This window comes from Aedes albopictus, chromosome 2, assembly GCF_035046485.1.
Source record: "Aedes albopictus strain Foshan chromosome 2, AalbF5, whole genome shotgun sequence".
NCBI lineage: Eukaryota > Metazoa > Arthropoda > Insecta > Diptera > Culicidae > Aedes > Aedes albopictus.
In genome coordinates, this window is record NC_085137.1 from 90,293,043 (window position 1) to 90,315,370 (window position 22,328).

Consider the following 22,328-nt stretch of genomic DNA (forward strand, 5'->3'; position numbering starts at 1 on the left):
GAGGAAAAATCCTGGAGTAATTTCTGTAAGTATGCTGGAAGAGTTGTGGGATGAGTCTGTGGAAAATTTCTAAGTGAAATCCCTGGGAGAATATAGCAAAAAGTCTTTAAAAAATCGGTCAGAAATCTCTAAAACAATTTCGAGATGGACCACTGCACAATGGGAAAAAATAGGTATAAAACACGAATGAATTCAATATCTTTACTCGGAGTAGATGGATTCGAATGAAATTTTGACACAAACTGCAAAAATCCCTACAGTTTCAGATAAGGAGTGTGTCGTTCGCCGCACGATGCTGGAAATCCATGTATCGGCCCCGTTTTACCCCACTCTCTCTCTTTTTCACCTTTTCGGGAAAATCTTGAAGTGCAAAATTTATGTTTTATTTAATTCGTGTTTGTGTAAAAACTTCCGTAGTATCGAATGGAGCTGATTTGGCTCACCATACTGTCAAGCCGGAACACCGGGAAGTCAATTACGGATAGCAATAAATAAAAACTCGTTGTTGTTACTTGGACTGACATAACTATACTGACTCTTTATTAACACACGCATAACACAGAAGGTACATATTGGTACGAGTATTACTCAACTTCGTTACACATACGGCCCTAAAAATTGAAATATCTGCAAATAACCCCGATTTCCCCTATTTCTTTACACTTTCACGTGTATCTCCGATCGGAGTGGAACGCAACGATAGAAGCAGGACCAACCCTATGTCAAATTCCCGATACTATGGAAGGTTTTACACAAATACGAGTTAAATAAGGCATTTATTTTGCACACCAGTCGGGAATAGATGGGGATTTTCTCAAAAAAAAAAAAAAGGCGAGAAAGAGAGCGGGGTAAAACGAGCTCAATACACTGATTTCCAGAATCGTGCGGCGTATGACACCATCCTTATCTGAAACTGTAGAGATTTTTGCAGTTTGTGTCAAAATTTTATTCGAATCCATCCACTCCGAGCAGAGATATTGAATTTATTCGCGTTTTATACATATTTTTCCCCACTGTGCACTGGAAGAATTCCTGGTCAAATTTTGGTTGAAATCACTGAAAAATCTAGATATTTAGAAAAAAAAAACATCCGTGCGGAAGAACTCCTGGAGAAATACCCAGGGCCGGATCCAAGGGGTGACCGGGGAGCAGGGCCCCGTGCCCCCACTTTTTAGGGGTTCCCACAAAAACCGTTTATGTTTGGTAAACATTAATTTTATTTCTCATTTTGCTCAGATACTGTCCAAAAACAAAGAAAAACTTTTTTGTTATTCGAATTTGTACCTCCGAGGGGCCTCCACATTTGCTCCGGCCCCGGGCCCACACAACCCTTAATCCGGAAACACGTGAAATAATCTCGGAAAGAAACCTTGGGAGGATTTCGGCAAAGATTGCTGAAAAAATACCGGGGAAAATCACAATGAAAATACCGAGAGAAATCACAGAAAGAGTTCCTGGAAAACTCCGGAAGGGATCGTGGGAAAAAAAAAAACAAAAGAAGTCATTGGAATAATTCCGGTAAGAATTATTGGACAATTTAACTGGAACTTCTAGGAGAATTTCGGACGAATTTTCACGATCTGCCATAGCTCTGTGCGGTCCATACTGTCGTACGACGTACGCCACCTTGAAGTCGATGAACAGGTGGTGAATTGGGACCTGGTATTCGCGGCATTTTTTTTTAAAGGATTTGCCCCACAGTGGAGATTTGGTGCGTTGTCGAGCGACCGCCGACGAAGCTGGCTTGATACCTTCCCACAAACTGATTCACTTTAGATTAAAGACGACGGAATATGATCTGGGATAGCACTCAGAATTGTGAACGTTCGGTAGTTCTCACACTCCAACTTTTCCCCTTTCTTGTGGATCTCCTTCTTTATGGCTCTACCCGCCATCTCCGGATTGGCGATCCATAGCCTAAACCGAGGCCTAAACCACTAGGTTAACTGGAGACCTGGAAGAGACCTGGAAGATGGGGCAAATGACTCCTTTCTTCCAATCATCTGATAGCTGTTTGGTCTTCCAGGTTCGGACTATTGGTTGGTGCAGGCAGGTGGTCAACTATTCCAGGTCCATTTGATTGATGAGTTCAGCTTCGATATAATTCTTACCAGCTGACTTAATTTTTCCTGTACTGCTGGATGAAACCCTAAGCTTTCGTCATCGTAGGAGTTGGCTCGTTGCTACTCCCTGCTGTACTGACGCAGTCATTTCTTCCGCTGCCTCGATCCTACATGTCTGCACTCTCCACACTATTCATTATGGTCATCGAAGTGCTGCTTCCATCTTTCGATCACCTCACGTCCGTTCGTCAAGAAGCTCCCATCCTTATCCCTGCATATTTTGGATCGGGGCACGCAGCCGACACAGCAGTTCCATATTCTCGCACTCCGTTTCTTCCAGGTGGCGCGTTTTCTCCTGAAAGACACGGGTCTGCTGCTTCCGCTTCAGTTTGTATCACTTCACGTTCTGCCGGGTATCATGCTGCAAGATTACCGCACGCGCTGCATTCTTCTCCAAAATTGTTCTACACTTCTCCATTCGTTCCGTCGACCTCGTTCCACGTACCCGATGGTTCTCTCAGCTCTCGCCGATGGCTGCATTAACTGTCCTCTAGAGGGGTAACATTGAGTTCACCCTTGTCTGGCAACACTGCCTCGAGATTCTACGCGTATGCTGAGGCAACATCCGGTTGCTTCTATCGCTCAAGGTTGTACTGAGGTGGGCACTGGTACCGGATATTGATGATAGTGACGATAGGTCCTGATGTCAATAATGTCAGAGAAGTGTTATCATTTTGCATGATTCGTCGAGAAATGGTGAGACTTTTTTACGCGGTTTCTTGAATTTTGAACTGATTTTTTTACGCGGTACGTCTTCTTCTTCTTCTTCTTCTACTACTTAATGGCTCAACGTCCCCACCGGGACTTGGCCTGCATCGCTTCAACTTAGTGTTCTTTGAGCACTTCCACAGTTATTAATTGAAGGGTTTTCTTTGCCTGCCATTGCATGAATTTGATTATTGTGAGGCAAGTACAATCATACTCTATACCCAGGGAGTCGAGAAAATTTTTCCAACCGGAACGGGAATCGAACCCGCCGTCTCCGGATTGGCGATCCATAGCCTTAACCACTAGACTAACTACCCCACGTGTCCCCCGTACGTAACCCCGCGTAAAAAAAATCTCGACAAAGGTCGATAACACAGATATCAAATCTAACCATTCTTTTAGAAAATTTATGTTAAATTTTAATAAAATGATAGCTGAACGCCTAATGCTTTCATTTAATAGTCTTTATTACCATTTTACCATCCAACTACAAATTAAACAAAACCGTCTTCTTTCTTCCAGCAAAATCCTATCCCAAAACGCCAAGGTCCACGTGGCAAGCAAATCGATCAGAGAATTCGTCTGTCAGCACGAAAACTGCTTCTACATCGGACAGACGGCGTCCGAGGTGCAAACCCATCTGCTCACCCATCACCTCCACCATCAGCACACGGACGATCGAAACTTTGTGTGCACCGAGCAAGGCTGCGACTACCGCGGCAAGACCATCACTCAGCTGCGAAGGTAAGAAGCACCACAAACCATCGCATCGACTGTTGTGTAGGAGGTGGGGTAATTAGGGATTAAGCTTTGCGAATTAGAAGACGGGATTGATTGGATGTTGCATTATTGGTGCCACTTTTCGCACCTTTCCATTATTCGTCTGGCGATGATGTTAATTGAAGGATGATTGCATTATCTCTGTACGGGCGAGCATTTCTTTGATCGATTAGTCCCATTCGGTTCGCATGACTGTGATTAATTAATTACATTAGTTGCACCTGAGTGCTGGCTGAATGATACCTAATCGATGACAGCTTCTGGAGCCGTGGGGAATATTCCCGTCGAGAAGTTGTGGTTTATTCTATTGGAAATGGCACGGATTGCCACGCGTTCACGCGTACGAACACGATGAGCTAGCGTAAGTTCTCCTCCGTTTGTAATTGGCAACAAGTACAAACGAAATTACCATTCAATGGTCAATTGAATATGTACCTCCTCGCACAATGCTGCTCGCTTTTCTGCAATTCTGCGAAATCCTATAAAAGGACAATCACGCCATGGTGCCAATATAACAATCCACCACCACCAATCGATCGACCCCATTTCGTTCAATGCACAAAGCGAAAAATATATCTTTCCTTGAGCTGACTGTAGGGTTGCGTTACCTCCCCCAACCCAACATGGCACAAAAAATGCGGATAATTTATCATTCAAGTTGCACCGGGCTCGTTTCGATGCCTGTAGCTCGTTACGGGTCCTAAAAATCTTAGAATCAGACTAAAAAGAATAATTAAATTAAATTAATGCTGAATTCCTCCGGTATCAAACTCCGTTTTATTGTTTTTAATTTTCCATCTCACACACTACCGGTTATCCGCACAAGTTTCTCCGTTGCTTGCATCGGATCGTCCTCGCAGCAGCATAATTGGACAACACGCAGGAATGACTGAAGGACGATAAGTCTCGTTTCTCGCTTTCTCAGTTGTCTCAGGCGGAAAATAAAATACCTAGCAACCGAGGAGACGAAACGAGTGTGGAGAGAATAATCTCCACATAAATTCAATTCCTTGCCAATCGCAAAACTAATCGCGGCATGCTTCTTCACGGGTGAATAACTACTGAGGACACGGCACGAAACAAAAACAGAAACGGGTGGCATTCGTCCTCCGGGGATGAATGCGATTTGTAACATCCTACGGGAGACTAGGGCTTGGGTTACTAGAGAACAACTCCAACGAAATCTGAGAAGAAAAGCAATGAGTTTCTAAAACCTAATTTGGGGAATAACTTACGGCTGTCAAATGATGGTATTTTGAGACCTACCTTGCCTCCCCTCCGTAGGCTTGTGTGGCTCAAGATGAAATCCCCAAACATACGTTGTCTACTTCAATAGTTGTTTCACAGGTCATTCACAAGTCATGCAAAAGCGTCCTGGAGTTTACTACCTCAGCCCCTATTGCAACAGCTGTAAACGCGTGGATATTCAGCATGACCATGCTGAGGGTGACTGGGTCGATTCCCAGTCGATCCACGATTTTTTTCCTAGAAAATCCATAGAAAATCGAAATAGTGTTTGCAGTTCATCTAAAATAATTAGTCCCGTTTTTTTCAAGTCTCATTAAAGGGTGATTCTTGGAATTTTTTTTTTTAAAAAGCACATCATATCTCAACAATTAAAAGAAAACATACATTTCTGAATTTGTAAGATGTTACGTCAAACATTCTGATTTTTCTGATAAAAAATATATAAACAGAATGCTCGGTAAAGGCTGGGTAACCCGTAATCAGATTCCATTGCGGTCATGAGCCTCTTCTCAGCAACTCCTATCCCTACCTCCTCGTGGCTCCGACAGGGCTGCGAGCAGCCTGAGGGGTGATAGAGCAACCTACCCTGGTGCGAATTGCAACGGAAAGTCAACAGTAGAATATTACGATCCGAGACTAAAGGCAACGACCCTAACGAACAAAAAGGACTTGCGAATGAACTTTCTACTTCAGCAGGAGCACCCGCAAACTCTTATTCTACTGAAGGGTCACGGGTTCGACATCGTAGCTCTGTAGGATGTAAACAGGATCTATGGTGAACGATTTACCAGAACTACGGAAAAACACGCAAGCTGGAAACAGCTTTCATCGTGATGGGCAGATGCAGATGCTCGTGATCGGTTGGCGAACGATCAACAAAAGAATGTGCAGGTTGATGATCATAGGCCGACTCTTCAGCTTTAGAATATCAACGTGCACAGCCCACACTAGAAGCGTTGATGATAACAGGGACGCATTCTACATTTTACGCAAGGATGGTGAACAGATCGTCGATTTCGCAGCTTCTAAGATGACCTGGCCATACGTTGTACGTTTTACCTTCTTCCAACACAGCCCCCGATTCATCGGGACATCATCACAGCAAAGGAAACGCAAATCCACCACGTTATGATTGATAGATATCATTTTTCAAAAATATCGACTTCACCTGTCGTAGCCCGACTGTGAACGCTACTTGATGATGGGCAAACCAGCTGCTCCCGAAAACTCCGGGCGTTCCAGGGGATCTCAGTAGCGTTCTAAGGGGTCGCATAGGCATTTCAAGGGATCCAAGGGGGTTTTGGGGCAGTAGGGATTACAGTCCCACAAGGGGCCTGCAACTCTAAACTTTCTTAGATTTCCATAAATACTAGAAAATACTACACTATACTAGCGAAAAAGTACATCCAAGCAAGCAGCTTACTGTGATTGATACTCGAGCTAAGCGATTCAAATGTCAAGCTGCCACGGTTAAAATTGATTCCAAGTTAAATAAATATGGAAGTTTTATGATTGTAAATGGTTGGGTACAGGCGACACTGCAGCCGGAACTCGGACAACGATCTCTTTCTATCGATGCTGACTTTCTTCACACTACGCCGTATCAAGAAACAAACAGGTCATAACCAGGAAACCAGACATGCTCGTGATAATGTCCAAACAAACCTGGACAGTCCTTGACAGACCTGATTGAGTCATCACGAGAGCAGCAGCTCTTCAACCATGTTTGTATTTCCTTGTTTCGAATAATAATTGTCCTTGACCACAGCCCATTACTGAGCTATTAGCATAATACACTGGTTCGTTAATAGATCCAAACAACACGACCGTATTTATTTCATACCTAATGACAATAAATGTTAACACAACTCATCAAACTTGAGGACTGGTAGTGACTGAAGAATTGCGAGGGAGCTAGGAACCAGTAGTTGAATAGGTATAGTATACTAAAAGCCAGCAAGCAAATGCTAAGCCAAGTGTTCCGCTTTTTTTGTTGGAAAAATTTATGGGGGTTTTATGACAGTCGCTCAAAGGGGTTCCCGATGGCAGATCAGACCGCCGTGATCCTCAGCAGTCCCAGGGTAAGTTCCGTAGATTAGCGAAGGCCTGTTCCATAAACTCAAACTTTCCAACCCGGCCTTAGATCCTACGCCAAGTCGCGTGTGAGGCGGAGCAGCCTCTGGTGCCGGCTTCCTGTTAATGCCGTGGATCCGGCCGCCGAGTCATGTCCCGTCAAGCTCCCGTCTACGCACGTTCATCAACCGTAGTGATTCGAAACCGGTGACCAACTGTATCGCCCGGCCCATCCGTCAGCGCCCTCCTCTACGTTGGCTTTCGCAAAGAAAGCAAGGTACCTCACTGTAAATATCGAAATGAGTTATTGGAACAGATTTCAAATGAAAATTAACTGTTCCTGAGCGTACCTATATCACATATCACATTCATTTCTTATTTCCAAGAGAAACTTGTAAGATGATTTATTCAACCTCAACAGGACAGACCACGACACAAGCCAAACAAAATAACAACGCATGACAACCGTCGTTGGCAACGTTGCTTTGATGGAGGAATACTAAAAATACTACAAATACTAGTACTGCACTATTAGTACAGTTTAGAAAAAGTTTAGAGTTGCAGTCCCACAAACCTGACGAAACCCCCCCCAGCCCCCTTCCTTTTGCCGGATCAGTCGCGTAGTCGCCGGCTAAGAGTAGGACTACCCGATCAGAAAGGCATAACAAAATTATAACCGATTGAGTTATTTATTTCAAAGATTTTTCATAACAGAATGAGTTATAAAAATCGCCGGTTAGGTGTTAAAATAACAAAAACTATAACTGAAATTGCTCTAGCCATAACATAATTATAACAGGTGTTGATACAATTTTAACAAATTTATAACAAAGTGAGATATAAAAAATATTGGAATGATCAATAAATTATAACACATTTTGTTATAAATTAGATATAAATATTTTGGGTAAAAATTAAGTTGGGTAAAATTTAACTCATTTTTTGGGTAATTTTTAATAAGAGTGTTATTTATTTTAAGCGCAAAGTTTTTTGTATAAAAAAACTTGCCTCACGTAGTATATAAAAAACCCACACCCAGATGGGAATCGAACCAAGGACGCCAACCTTCACCTGCAATCCGGCGCCTTTATCAATGAGGCCATTGCAGCACTTGAAGTGAAGGGCGGTATATGATCAAGTGGTTCTTCGTTTTGGCGGCTGGTCTATAAATAGACTTATTTGTCCAACGTACAGGGGAGAGAAAATATGACGTCACATAAAAGTGTTCTTGATACATTTTATCGCAATTACGTCATCTTAGGATATAATAACAAAAGTGGATATAATTTAGTTATAATTGTAACTCAAGAATTTGCTCTGCATTTTGGCATGCTTTACCTCATGATTAAGACCAGAAATAAATGTCATATCTTCATCAAAGTTGTAGAGATAGTTAATGGCTCTTAAACAGTGGAAAGAGTGGCATACAATTTCACCTTCTCTTGGTGCTTGCGAGCAAATAAATTAGAACATTTTGACATATGTTATTAAATAATTATCTAATGTTCCTCACCATCAAGGAACTTCTTGCCTATGGCAAAGTTATGCAGTAGTCTGGTGGTTAGAAATTTCACTGCTTTGTGGCGTTAGTGTGCATTTCTGTGAGATTGTCAGATTTAGATGGCTTGTGAATTAAAAAATAAAGTATTTAATGCACAATTTTAACATTACATGGTACAAGAATTGACATACTGATGCAATTCTGTGGCGTTTGCTTTGCCTCGTGACCTCATATAATGTTTTCATTTTCAGCAAAAAAATGTTTAAACAAGAAATTCTTCCACTAGTTGAAAACACCTGTTCGGCATTTGCTTCGGCATTTGCTCAAGATGCATGACGATGTCCATATCGGTAAAAAAGAAATAGCCTCCTGCTATTGGTTGGTTTCCAAAAGCTTTTAATAGAGTTTCTTATTTTGAACTACTGCACAGGTTATCACATCTAGGGTGGGTGTACCAATTATGGCACTACCTAAGGAAAGCTATTTATACAAAAATAACGAGAAGACCAACGAATGTCATCAATAAGTTAAAAGACAGCTTAGTTTCCATACTTTACAGGAAAAATATAGAAACGGAGCCAAAACTACTTTTAGTATTGATTACAGCGTGTGCCAATGATAGGAACCCTGTACCAGTTATGGATACATTTGTTAATTTCGGTTCCTTTTCGCACTATTTGCATGCATTCCTTATAGGTTTAGCCATAACTGGTACACTATGGCGAAAAAGGGTGCAAGGAAGCCGAAATTTTAAGGAAAATGATTTATTTCTACCATGATTAGAGGAAAATGTGGAGTTTAAATGAGTGCGACTATCTTTTGTGAACGTGGTTTGTTGTTCAAAAAATTTTTCTTGTTGATTTACATCGTTAAAGGGTGAAAACACAACTATGGCGAATGATTGGTGCTATTGCCATAATTGGTACACTTACCCTATTTGATTTCAGTTGAGATTCTGTTTTATTGAGAAAATCCCATTTGAATAACCACTTTCAAATTGTGGAAGTTAAAGGAAATCATTGAAGCCTGATCGGTACGCTATCGGGAGAGCTACAAGGATCGGTTTCAGGACCATTGATGTTAGCCTTATTTATCAACAGCCTTCTTTCATCTTTGAAAGTATGTAATACCCACACCACATGTTTGCAGATCATAGGAAGCTGTTTTTCTACTGAATTAATATGGACGTTAATTGCATGGCAATGAAACGTGTCTCAACTAGAAATAAATTTCAAAGCTCCACAAATAATTTGTAATCAATCAATTCTTCAAAAACTAAGGTGATTTTCATTTGCAGACGACTAATTGATCCAGTTGTATCATGTTAATTCAATAACAATAATAAAACTTCTAATTTCAGAATAAAAACTTTCATAGAGTACAGTGAATATATTTTCATAGCAAAGGCTTTTGTTTTGATCGAAAAAACTGCTTTCAAATATTTGATGATGACGATGATTTCAATCACGATTTTTTTGTTGTTTTTACTAATGTGTATTTTAACACTAAGCTGATTCTACACTTTAATGACGAATTGTTCAACGTTAACCAGCCGCAGTTTATCGCGGAAACATTGCGCCCGTTTGATTTGTACAAGGCGGCTGATTATACGTGACAGCTCCCACCCGGCGGCTGCTAAAACAGTTTTAGACAAGGTGCACACCGTGTACAAACCATAGGAGCGTGGTCTAGCGCGATCTAACACTGCGCGTTTCGAACGCAGCTGGCTGAGAATCCAAGATTAACGCGGCAATATCTACCTGGGCTTTTTTAAAGCTTTAGATCATGATTCAAACATGTCAAAAATACTACATTAGTTTATTTAAGGTTTGAATTTCAATTAGTGTTAGTGAATTTGAACCTAGATAATCAAGAAATCGATTTTGAACTTCCAATAAGGGATAATCCTCAATCTACAAGTATGTCAATAAATAAATTTAATGAGTAACCTGAATTTTCTTAAAGGTCTGGATCATGATTCAAACTTGTCAAAAATCCTGTATTTTACAAGCACAGTAGCACCACACAGCGGCGTAACTGCGTACCAAACACCACTTGTAAAATGTTCATTTGATATAAACTGCATTTTCAAAATTATAACTGAGTTTGTTATAATGTTCATATAAAGATGTGAGGAACAGGAGCAGGAATCTGCGCACGCAGCTCCAGCGTGGGAGCTCCGATCATTCTCCGGCTAGCCTTCTGGGGGAGATACAGGGGATACTCAAAATAACTGGGACAGGTAAAATTTTCACTTTTCAAAAAATGTTCAACTCGCTGTAACTTTTCGAAAAGGACATCAAATATTCTCAAATTTTTACTGTAAGTTCATCAACTAGTTGTGTATCAGTGGTCAAAATTTGGAAAAGATCGGGCCATTCTACACAAAGTTATAAAGGTTCTAGAAAAAGTTATAATTATCCGATAGCCAACTTTGAGCTGTTATACCTCCAGATTCAATGATCCGAATGAAATGAAATTTTGATCATTTATGACTTATATAATGAGCTATTAAAAATATTTGACTAAACTAACAATTCTTCACAAGAAAGAAAATTATTTCGATTAGATTAGTTTATTAATATAACACCAATTTGTCCAAAACTTCATCATCGTTTCAAAATTCGAGATAGTAATTATAGTTCATTTAAATTCCCTCTAATTGAATTGAATATATTTATGTTTCAAAGGAAAGCAACCAAATAACCTTCATTAAATTGAAAAAGTAATAGGATGCATATGAAAAATAGATAAATTTACTGAAAATACATGGAATGAATGAAATCGCCATAACTTTTTTTTTCATATTAATAATTTCAAATTAAGTCAACTGTTTTTCAAAGTTCATTATATAAGTCATAAATGATCAAAATTTCATTGCATTTGGTTTATTGAATCCGGAGATATAACAGCTCAAAGTTGGCTATCAGATAATTATACCTATTTCTAGAACCTTTATAACTTCATGTAGAATAGCCCGATCTTTTCCAAATTTGAACCACTGATACACAACTAGTTGACGAACTTACAGTAAAAATTTGAGAATATTTGATGCCCTTTTCGAAAAGTTACAGCGAGATGAACATTTTTTGAAAAGTGAAAATTTAACCTGTCCCAGTTATTTTGAGTAGAGGACGGAGCGTATTTGATGGGGGCCATCAACAAAAAAAAAATCATGGGCTGTCTGCAATAGAGGTGGCTGAGCAGCAGCTTGGCACGATCATCCACTTTGCGTTAGTGCTTTTGATAAGCACTCGCAAAAGCAGGTGAAGCAGCCGTGAGGTGAGGAGCTGTCGGCGTTGCCCGCAAGGCTAGGCAGATGCTAACAACGAAGTGCCGGCAAGTCGAACCCCAGCCAGGTGTCACAGAAAACTGGGGAGGGTGGTCCTGAAAAGGCTGGCCCATCCCGAATGGAAGGTAACAGGGGGTTGTGACGTTGTGACCGTTGTTAGGCCCTCAGCAACCACAGAGTAGGGCGAACCAAGACAAGGACCCCCCTTGGACGAAAGTTGAACTTGAGAGCAATGCGTTCTGGGATCCGGGAGCCGAAATGCGCAGTATTAGACGTATGGGTGAAATGATCCTAGAACTCAAGCGAAGAGGTCCGTGGCGAAGGGGTCGAGGTGAGGGCTCTGTGAAGCGGTCGCGGTCAGTGAAGCGAAAGAGCTTGTCACGGCACTGCGGCAACAGTGCGAGGTGCAGGTGGCCACCGCAGCCGTTCGGCTACGGAAGGGGGTGGCAGAGCCACGGGTAGCCTTGGTAGAGCTACCTGTAAGGATTGTTCAATTTATAAAACGGACAACTTTACAAGGCTATAAAAAGAAGACGCGTAGTTCAAGTTTAACCGTTCAAATTTGTTTCGTTGTTCAGTACGTCATCTTCCATTACCTACCTTGATACCTTGTTGGCTACAAAGTAACTTTACTCCAATGCCGAGCGTATAGTAGAGCACCATCTACGTCGGTCTTGGGCGATGTTCCTCCAGTTTCCCCGAACGTGTAGGGATCGTAGATCTTCTTCAATCGCGTGCAGCCAGTGAGTTCGCGGCCGCCCACGAAGTCGCCTACCTCTACCGGGTTCTCTGCTGAATAATGTTTTCGCTATTCTTTCTTCCGACATTCGCACTACGTGTCCAGCCCACTGAAGTCTGCCGTATTTTATACGTTTCACAATATTCGCATCTTCGTACACTTGGTACAACTCGTGATTCATGCGTCTGCGGCACACTCCATTTTCTTGTTTCCCACCGAGAATTGTCCGCAGCACTTTGCGCTCAAAAACTCCAAAAGCTTTTCGTTCTACCTCCTTTAACGTCCACGCTTCGTGACCGTAGAGGGCAACCGGAAGAATCAGCGTCTTATACAGAGCGAATTTTGTTTGCGTTTGCGTCGTCTTCCATTATAGTAATCATTTTTTAATCTAATAAAAATAGTTGTTTTTTTATAGAAAATCGGCATATCGTTTTAAATACCAGAAAAGTATGTGCCATGCTGCAGCAGCATGAGTTATAAACATTCTGACAAAATTTAAACTCAATTGGAAAATTACCTAAGTGTTGAGATATTAAAGTCTCAAGTTAGATTTGATTTTTTGAATAAAATCCATTTGTAAAGCAAAAAGGGCGTGAAAATATTAAATAGTTAATTTTTTATGCATCCAGACGCAAGTGGGAATAATGTGGTTTTAAATACAGAAAACTGCGTCTTAATAGCATTGCTGGTTTGGTTACTGTGCGCCATTACAGACACAGTAATCAAAACAGTTTCGTACTCTGAAGGTTCTTCCAAATAACCATGCAACCTAATGCAAATTTTGCATAACAATGATGTTGGAAATAAAAACTTTGCACCCGATTATTTTTAAATAAGGTGTACAATAACATAGGACCAACTTTGTTGAAAATGAATAATAATTCGCTAGAGTCGAAAATCAGCATCAATGGAGCAAAAAGTATGAAAAATGCAATTTTAAGTAAATTTCTCTTCTGTATCATTCAGATAGCAATATTCTACTACTCTAGACAAATTTTTAGTAGAATCCGTGATGTTATTGCAACACAGGATTTAAATGAACATGTTTTAATAACTTCTATGAAAACAAGGCAACTCGCTATATCAAGATGGAAAATGCTTGGTGCATTATTACTGACCAACTATTTACCTTTAGTAGAATAGTATAAGATTCCAACACATTTTAAACTTCATGGAAATGTGTATGTTAAGTATGTGGAAAGTTATGTCGCATTTTGAAAAATGGGGTTTTATTGATGTTTTACGAAAATCGCTTCAGTTACACATTAAAGAACATTTTGCTTAATGTTAAATTTTTCCTACATTTGAGAATAGCTATAGAAAGTTATGCAAAAAATTGATAATGATTTTATTTGAAAATAAAAAAGATATCGCACACACAAGTTGTCCGTTTTATAAATTGAACAGTCCTTATAGGAACAACTTTGAACTTTAACGGTGTTGCGGGAACAAGTAGCTCTGTCCGACTTTTCTGAGCAGTTCACAAACTCAATTTTGTGGTGTGAGAAAGCTATAAACTGTAATTTATTATTGTTTAGATTTAGGTTTACATATGATTGAATTCACTTACAATTTTCGGTGTTGAGCTACTTTTTAGGTTGTTCCATATTCGTTTTGTGTTCGTTTTTGCTCCTGTGATAATAATTTAGGTTAGAACTAAGAATATCGATAATAATTAATTACTTACGATCTGTGATAGAAATCTGTGATAATAGTTGTGTTTAGATTAAGCTAGTTTAAGTTCAAACATCCTTTTAGCTCTAAGTTTAACGGTTAAATATCAATTATTTCATTTCTATTACATTCTTGAACTAGGAAAAACTGCATATAATGTCACTCATGGATAACTGTCATGATTCTTTCGTCCGATCATCTTTCTCTTCTCCCTTAACATTACTCTTTATCGCATTTGACAATACCTCTCAACAGAAGTGTCAAGATTGGTCGGTGAAGTGGCAGTACTGGCAGCAACAAACGGTGATCACTTACATCCCTTACGACCCCCTCAATTAGCGAGAAATCATTTTGGTTTATATGATGAATTAGTCTAACTCCTGGCAGATGATTCAAAACATCCTTGCAAAAACCAATTCGTCGTCACCAATATACGGTACCGCCGCTCGATTGTCGTTAACAGACACAATATGCAGCAACTCGTCACACGTTTTCCACCTTTACACCCACATCTCCTATTGCACGATAAGCGACAGGACTTCACCTCTCTATCGCACTCAAAGATGAAAAGACTCAGCGCGCTACTGGTGCAGCACCAACCCATCCAGCATCTTCGATTCCCGACTCCCGAGAAGCTTTACGCGGAAAAAATGCGATACCATATCATGCCCGAAAAAGGCAATCAGCCAACCCATAATGCATATTGTTGTGGCTTCATGTAAAAACCTCACCTCTGCGAAGTAAGCGACGACCATCACACCGCACCGTACAATGCCTGCTCTGCTCCGGCCTGCAGAATCCCTGGATCTGTGCACTGCTGCTGGTACTGTCCCCATCGACCATCAGTATCGCATTCCCTTGCCCTGTGTCGTTGATGACGTGAATAATGCACAACAATTCAACTGCTTCTCGAACGACATCGGCCGGATTGGCACTGTAGGTTGGTACCTACCCGTAAACATACGAGCTCAGGACAACGGGAAGAATGCATTTGAGATGCACGTATCGATGATGATAATAAGATGAGCTTGCGGTTCCCTCTACCTGTCTCTGCCAACAGCGGGAGCGCAGCACAATCCAGACCACAGAAAAATCGAGCAAAAATGTGATGCAAAAATTTGAAAGCCCCGCGGAGGCATCTCTCGCCGAGAGACTCTCGGTGCGGATCCTTAGGCGGAATAAATTTACCGAAACACATCTCCCTCGCAGACCAGTCGCCCGCCACCAACCATAATACAATATTGTCAAAATCTAGATCAAATAAGATATTTTTGTTTCGCTTCGAGTGCGCCCGGTTTCGCCTCATCCCGGTGACGGGTTCAGCGTGATGGTTGGTAAATGCCCGGCAGTTCCATCCGCCACCAAGTATCGAACATTATATTAAATGCACCGAACCCGATCGTGGTTCGTTGGTCCTGGTTTGTCTTTGCATTCTCTGATTGGAGACTCTGGATACTGGGTATTTTAGAAGGTGCATCTTGAAACATGTTTGTATACAGATGCCGAATTTCGACGTTTCACATGCGGTTCGTATGATGGGTGAATGGGGTTCAATCTCTAACAATGGCGATTTGTGTTCATGAGATATTGGCGAAAGTTTTTGTGAATTTCATTATTATAACCATATTGTTCGATAATGCTTGAATAAGGAAGTAAATTCGATTATTAGGCGCGTAGACACAGTTTTGGTCATCTAAGACCCCAGTCCTCTTCCCATCGCTTAGAACAGTAAAACCACAGAGATACAGACGTAACTCTTGGAACAAATTTAAGTGAAAAACATCGCCACGAAAACATAACCGTCCAATACTATTCATGATGTGCTTGGCCGGGTAATCAATAGATGGCGGTAGTGAACAAACGTCAAACAGGAACAAAAACGACGTGAGCGCTGTGCGTGGCCAATCGACCTACTACCAAATATTTGAATTCATTGTTAAAAATGAAATCGATGGAGTGTGAGTAGAGTGTAACGTCTGTTTCTACTAGACTTGAACAAAAATACAAAATGACAGCTGCAGCTGTTTTTTTTTCCCCCCAGACGACGATCCAAAATGAATTTGAAGTTTTGCATCCTGGATTTTCAAAACGGAATTTTCATTATACGAGTATACTACAAGCACAGACAAACAGACGTAACACTTGCGAAATTTCCATCGACCACGCTTTTAACGATCATTTTAAATTTTCATAGCTGTAGCTTTCACAACCAGAGGCGCGCGCATCGTTTTTCTATGCGTTTGACGTTTCACACTAGCGCCTTCTGTTGACGATATTGCACAACACAGTGATTCGTGCAACTTTTCCACCAGGTGATGGTAGTGTGGACTGGGCGATGGATTTCCATGAAAAACGTTCAAGGTGTTACGTCTGTTTGTCTGTGCTACAAGGTATTAGATCCTAAAAGTTTATAAAGCAAAAAAAATAGAACGTCATTTTGGATTCTCTGGTCTCTATTTTTTGGGCTCCGGACATCTTTCACAAGTACCAAGATCATCCATATTGCACGGTTTGATATCATAAATTTTATAGAACAATTGCAATAATCAATTACACAGCGCAACATTTTTGTCTCAAGAGCAAACTTATGTGTCTCTGACAAATTTTGGGCATCTGAATCTGAATCTTTGCTCAGATTTGCTCCAGCACGTCACTTTTTTGAGCTATAACTCAATTTATATGGCAAAATATGCTGATTTTTGGGCGCTTTTGATTGCAAGCCATTAAGGAAACATTTTTTTAGGCAATCAAATAGTGAATTGGTGAACTAACGTCTAAATTTACGACTAATGCAAAATATTTCGTTTTACCAAAACAAATGTGATAAATTTAAGCATTTTATGTTAGTTCGTAAACTTGATTTCTGCATACATTTGGGCAAGTTTGCCCATACAAACTTCGAGCTCGTTAAGTGCCCCCTAAGACTAATCATCAATTTCGCTCAAATATTAATTGTAGCTTCTGGAGGTCCAAAACTAGAGAATCAGGTGGTAAGATTTTGCCTTTTTAGAGCTTAATGTTTTTCTTAATATAAGTGTGAGCCACCCTACTGGACATTCTGCCTATACCAAATTCACATGGTTTTATAGAGAGCCTTCATTGAAAAAGCCGAATTTTATGTCGCCATTTTGGATTATCTGGTCACCATTTTGAACGCTGAATATCTTCTCCATACCAAATATACCTAATTTGCATGGTTTATGGCATGGTATGACCTAAAACTCAATAGAACAGACGCCATCTTAAATTGTGAGCCGGCATCTTGAAGTTTAGGCCGGCATTTTGAATATTGGACCCTTATCGTGGATTTTCTGGTCTCCAGGTTGGGTTGGCTCTTATCTTATTCCATCCGTAGGAGATTTGGATTGAGGAAACGGAGATAGCTCCGTAGCTTGGAGGAAAGAAGCGCCAGTCTAGCGAATTGGGAGACGTGGATTCGATTCCCATCCGTGCTCCGATTGATTTCTTCTCATAATCTCAATTTGTCCATCAAACACGTGTTCCTGTTGCGTGTATGAATGTCAGAGCAATCTAATGTTGTAATTTCCGCTTGGCTTGGTTAGCCTAAGAGAAACAACCGCGAAAAGTACTTGGAAATTGATCTTCGGATCACGTAGTTTTCAGTAGGCTAATTCACATTTGTTGTGAGAGTTTGTCTTATTTATTTATACAGTTTTCCTGTATTGTTTGTGGTATTGTGATATTTGAGGAAACGCAAATGGAAGTCAAAAATTTCGTCTGGAGAGTACTGGCATTCGTATAATTTTGTGAGTTTGCTCCTGTACATCTTGTTGCCCAAGTAACATTTTAAGTTTTGTACGGCTCTATAAGAGATCTTCATGACCAACTTGCAATAAAACTGATTTATACATCAAAACCTCTTGATAACCTCTTCAAGAGCATCTTCCGGCTAAGTGGACCACTCTCGGAGAGGTTTTGTAAACCACATTAAGAGTAGCAATAAAACTGTTTTAAAGCCTAGTTGAAAAAATTTCCATTCTCGAAGAGGTTATGATGACTGTTGTTGTTTTTTTTTTCAACAAAAAACTATGACAAAAAAAATCAATTTGTTAATTTAGTAAAACTATCTCGAATTACAAGAAAACACACCTGAGAGAGTTTATTTATGTGAGCATGCTATGGAAATGACGGCAAACTATCAACTCGTTGCTAATTTGAGCAAAATTGACTATTTTCCACTCACGTATCTGATTCTTCAATATGGCGGCGACCATAATTAGCGAAAATAAAACGAAAGCAAGTTTACTTTTATGATGACCGTAATAAACCTAGCAGTGTCATAGTTTCTGCTTTTCCACCAACAGATGTCGTTACTAATCGAACGGATCGCCATCTGTTGAGAGTTTGAACAGTTTTATTGTGGTAATAATGAATGCTGAAAGGTTTACATATCGGAGAGTTTTGTTTCCTCTTAAATCTGGCTTTATGGATATTGGATATCTTCAAGTATACTATAAAACATTTCATCAATGGTTTTCATAAAAGTAGTCATAAAACTTTGAGTTTTAATTATTGCTGTAATAAAACCGTAATAAAAATACAACAAAACCAATCAGCAATAGAATTGTTACTTGGGTGGTGCCCAAACGTATCCTTTGAACTTAACCCTCCCACTAACAACACCTAAATTTCCGTGGCACCTAAGCCTGAGAGGACGTAGAGGTCTCTACATAGGGTATCGGGATGCTTCGTTGGCATAGTCCCCTCGTTCGGCCTATCTTAACGTTATCCAAAAACTCAAACAAACACGCCGAACTGGATATCGGAAAAGCTTTGCGCCAAACACCTGTAACATTTCGTTTCAATTTTAGCACTTTGGAGTATTAAAATTGTATGAAAATGTCACTTTGTTTAGCTTTTGTAGACGCCATGATTCTTCGGCTTAGTGGGTAGTCTATACACATGATCATAAATGGCATGATTCTGGAATATTTCGAATTGCCTTTTCAATAACTGAACATTTGATGCGACGGTCAAAGATGCTATTTTGAATTTGTATGTTTGTTTTTAACGAATAATAACTATTTTACAAATTACATGTGGGCCGAATATTGAGGACACTTTTTTCACTATGTACCCAAATCTTGGCCCATCAGTAAAGTGACGTCAAAAACACCGATAAAGTGACGCCAACAACATTGCTTGCGTAAGAACCAGAAAGAACGAACAGAAAGATAGACTTTGTGTGCGGTGACTGTAAAAATATAACACAATAATCGGGTTGCATTGTTTTCGTTACTAAAAAAGAAAGAACTTAAGTTTAAGTGATTTATTTATAGTTTTTTGAAAATTTGGCTCCGAAAATGTAATTTGAAAGTATGATTGGTGAACAAACAGAGATAATAGCTCAGCAGAAATATTGAAAAAATGAGATAATAAGTGGTTCTAGTGCATGGAAAGCAATAGGCCAACGTTGTATCCACTAATAGGCCAATTTATGTACCATAGACCAACGTTGCATACCATCACATCGAATCTTTTCAACTTAGTTAAGTAAATTCTTGAATATTTACGTAAGTTTACTTCCAGTTGGTGAAACATGCATTGCCTAGAGTGCGTAATAGGGTCAACATATTATTTCTAGTGCTATTAATTCATGAGTTATGGTCAAAATTGTCAAGGCGGTTTGCAAATTAGGCCAAGGAATGATCCATATACCCTATCTTTCTTAGATGTCCAAACCTTCTTTTCTAATCCCTCAGAAGATCCCTGGAAGATTGCATCGAACTTGAATAGCTCAACATCTCTGTGCTTTAGTAACGAACGCGTAGGAGGCAATTCCTATAACAGCGGTCTGGGTCTGTACCACCTACGAATTTGTGCGACTTGTTCAATGCTAATGCTAATGACGCTGTGCTGGTCCGTTTCACTAAAACATTCATAACTCCGGAACGCTTGACCGAATACATGACCCATACACACACATATACAGATATTGGGGTGAATACCTCGTCCAGAAGTTGGTATCTACTACCTATAAGGGCTTCGTGGTCGCCAAAGTCTTCTTCTGTAGCTGTTATGCGCCTACACGTTGATAGATCGAGAAGTTCACGCAGATGCTGGACTGTATGAGGACCGTGCTGACAGGGCGAAGGCCGGTGGTAATAGCGGATGACTGGGCCCTGGAATGGGGCAGCCGTTTCACAAACCAGTGGGATCTGGTCCAGGTAAAGATACTGACAATAGATGTCGACCTGGCTAATGTTGGTACTAGAGTACCTTTAGTCGAAACGGTGCGGAGTCGATTGTTGACGTTCCTTTTTATAGTCCTGGCCTAAAAAATTGTTCAAACTAGAGAGTACACGATGGCTACACTCACAGCAATCACCTGACAGTTCGCTAGAGTAGAACAACACCAGGCAGCGAGTAGAGGAAGAGGCGGCTAGGTCAAGGCCAAGCCCCCAAAGATAAAAGGCATCATACTTCGAAGAAGGGGTATTTAGGGAGGGGCTCCACCGTGAGCGAAACCTACTTGGTTTCAGCGGTGACGATCTGACAGCGGTGATGTCACGTGCGTGCGATGAGACCATGCCTAGGAAAGTCCACCATAGAAATGGGAGACCACCGGCTTACTGGTGGACTCAAGCGGTTGCGGACCTGCACCGTGGCTGCCTACGGACTAGGCGGTGGATGCAGCGAGCACGAACTTAGGATGAGCGAAACGAACGGCGGGTGGTGCTCGTCACTGCTAAAGTCGCGCTGAAGACCGAGATAAAGGCAAGCAAAATGACCTGCTTTGAGGGTCTCTTTCAGTCAGAGTGCCAATGTGAATCCGTGGGGTGATGCCTACAGGATCGTGAAGGCCAAGACGAGAGGTGCAATGGCGCCTACGGAGCAATCTCCAAAGATTTGGATCCGTTACGATCCTAGTCCTTGGCCTCCTTCGTAGGACAGCTGGGAACTAGGGCTGGCGATGAGGAGAGGGTCACCGATGTGGAACTTGCGGGGATAGCAAAGTCCCTTAGCGTAGGTAAGGGCACAGGTCCGGACGGAGATCCGAACCTGATCTTAAAAGTAACTATTGCAGAGGCTTCCGAGATGTTCAGGCCTGCTATGCAGAAATGCCTGGACGAGGGAGTTTTCCCAGAAGTTTAGAAGCGGCAGAGCCTGGTACTATTGCCAACGGCGGGAAACCACCCAGAGACCCGTCGGTATATAGATCATTACACTCGATCGACATGGCGGATAAGGTGCTCGAAAAGATCATCCTCAACAGAATGTTGAGGCACACTGAATGGTCTATCGAGCTACCATTTCGACTTCCGAAAGGGGAGGTCGACCGTAGACGCTATCCTGACGCATCTAGCGTAACACGAGGGGGATTCGCTATTGTGCAGTAGTGACACTGGATGTAACGAACAGCGCCTTTTTTCCTTCTAAACCATAGGGGGATAATCTGCTCAAAAGACACCCTAACAGAAGGTTAGGGTAGTGTAGGTCTGAGGCCGTCTTCTACAACAAAAGTAAAAGCCGGGACTACTCTCTCCTCGTACCCACTAAACCATTCCTATGGTCGCCAAACCCTACGTCTCTCCGGAACCACCAAGAAGGTATTGCTTCAGAGAGGGGCTAGTGCACATCGCACCCTCAAGGTTAGCTGCGTAGCCTAGCAGCAACGAACATCGATGACTCGCTCTGGAGAGTCCATCACGGTAGCATGCTGGCGCTTAGCCAGTTTCCCGAGTGGTCCTCGCCACTCCCTTTGTCCTCGGAAGGCGGGCAGGGTCAACTCCGCCCGCGCCCTACTGCTGAGCGGACATCAAGAACTGATGCCCACGAGCAACCCGATCTGACCTGCCCGTAAGGAAGGGTATCACTACCCTTCAGGCCCTATCAGATGCACCCGTAGGTTGCAGACAGCAGGATCTCACCTACCCCGACCCTTGCCGGGGACCCCTTTCCAAGGTTGCGACCATTCATTTGCAAAGATTTACATTCATTTGCTATTATCTCAGTTCGGAAGCATGCTATCGAAAAACAATGTACAGATGAATTTACCCTTGAGTCGCAAACGTATACCAAAGTCGTGAGCGAGATGTGAAGGCAACTCTCAACGCGGTGAATGTAAATTACATTCACGCTGTGGAAAGTTGCTTTACAGTTCGCTCACGACTTTGGTATGCGTGTGCGACCCCAATGTTATTCGGGAAACTTTCAGATAAAACTACA

The 22,328-nt window shown here is 41.3% G+C and overlaps 1 protein-coding gene across 1 annotated transcript in view; it reads left to right on the forward strand.

Moving 5' to 3' along the window:
* LOC109427442 (zinc finger protein 335) overlaps positions 1-22,328 on the forward strand; it is a 189,978-nt gene that overhangs the window by 142,764 nt on the left and 24,886 nt on the right. Inside the window, exon 6 of the mRNA XM_062854906.1 lies at positions 3,354-3,575. Within this exon, the coding sequence (XP_062710890.1) occupies positions 3,354-3,575 (222 nt within the window). The remainder of the gene's footprint in view (positions 1-3,353; positions 3,576-22,328) is intronic.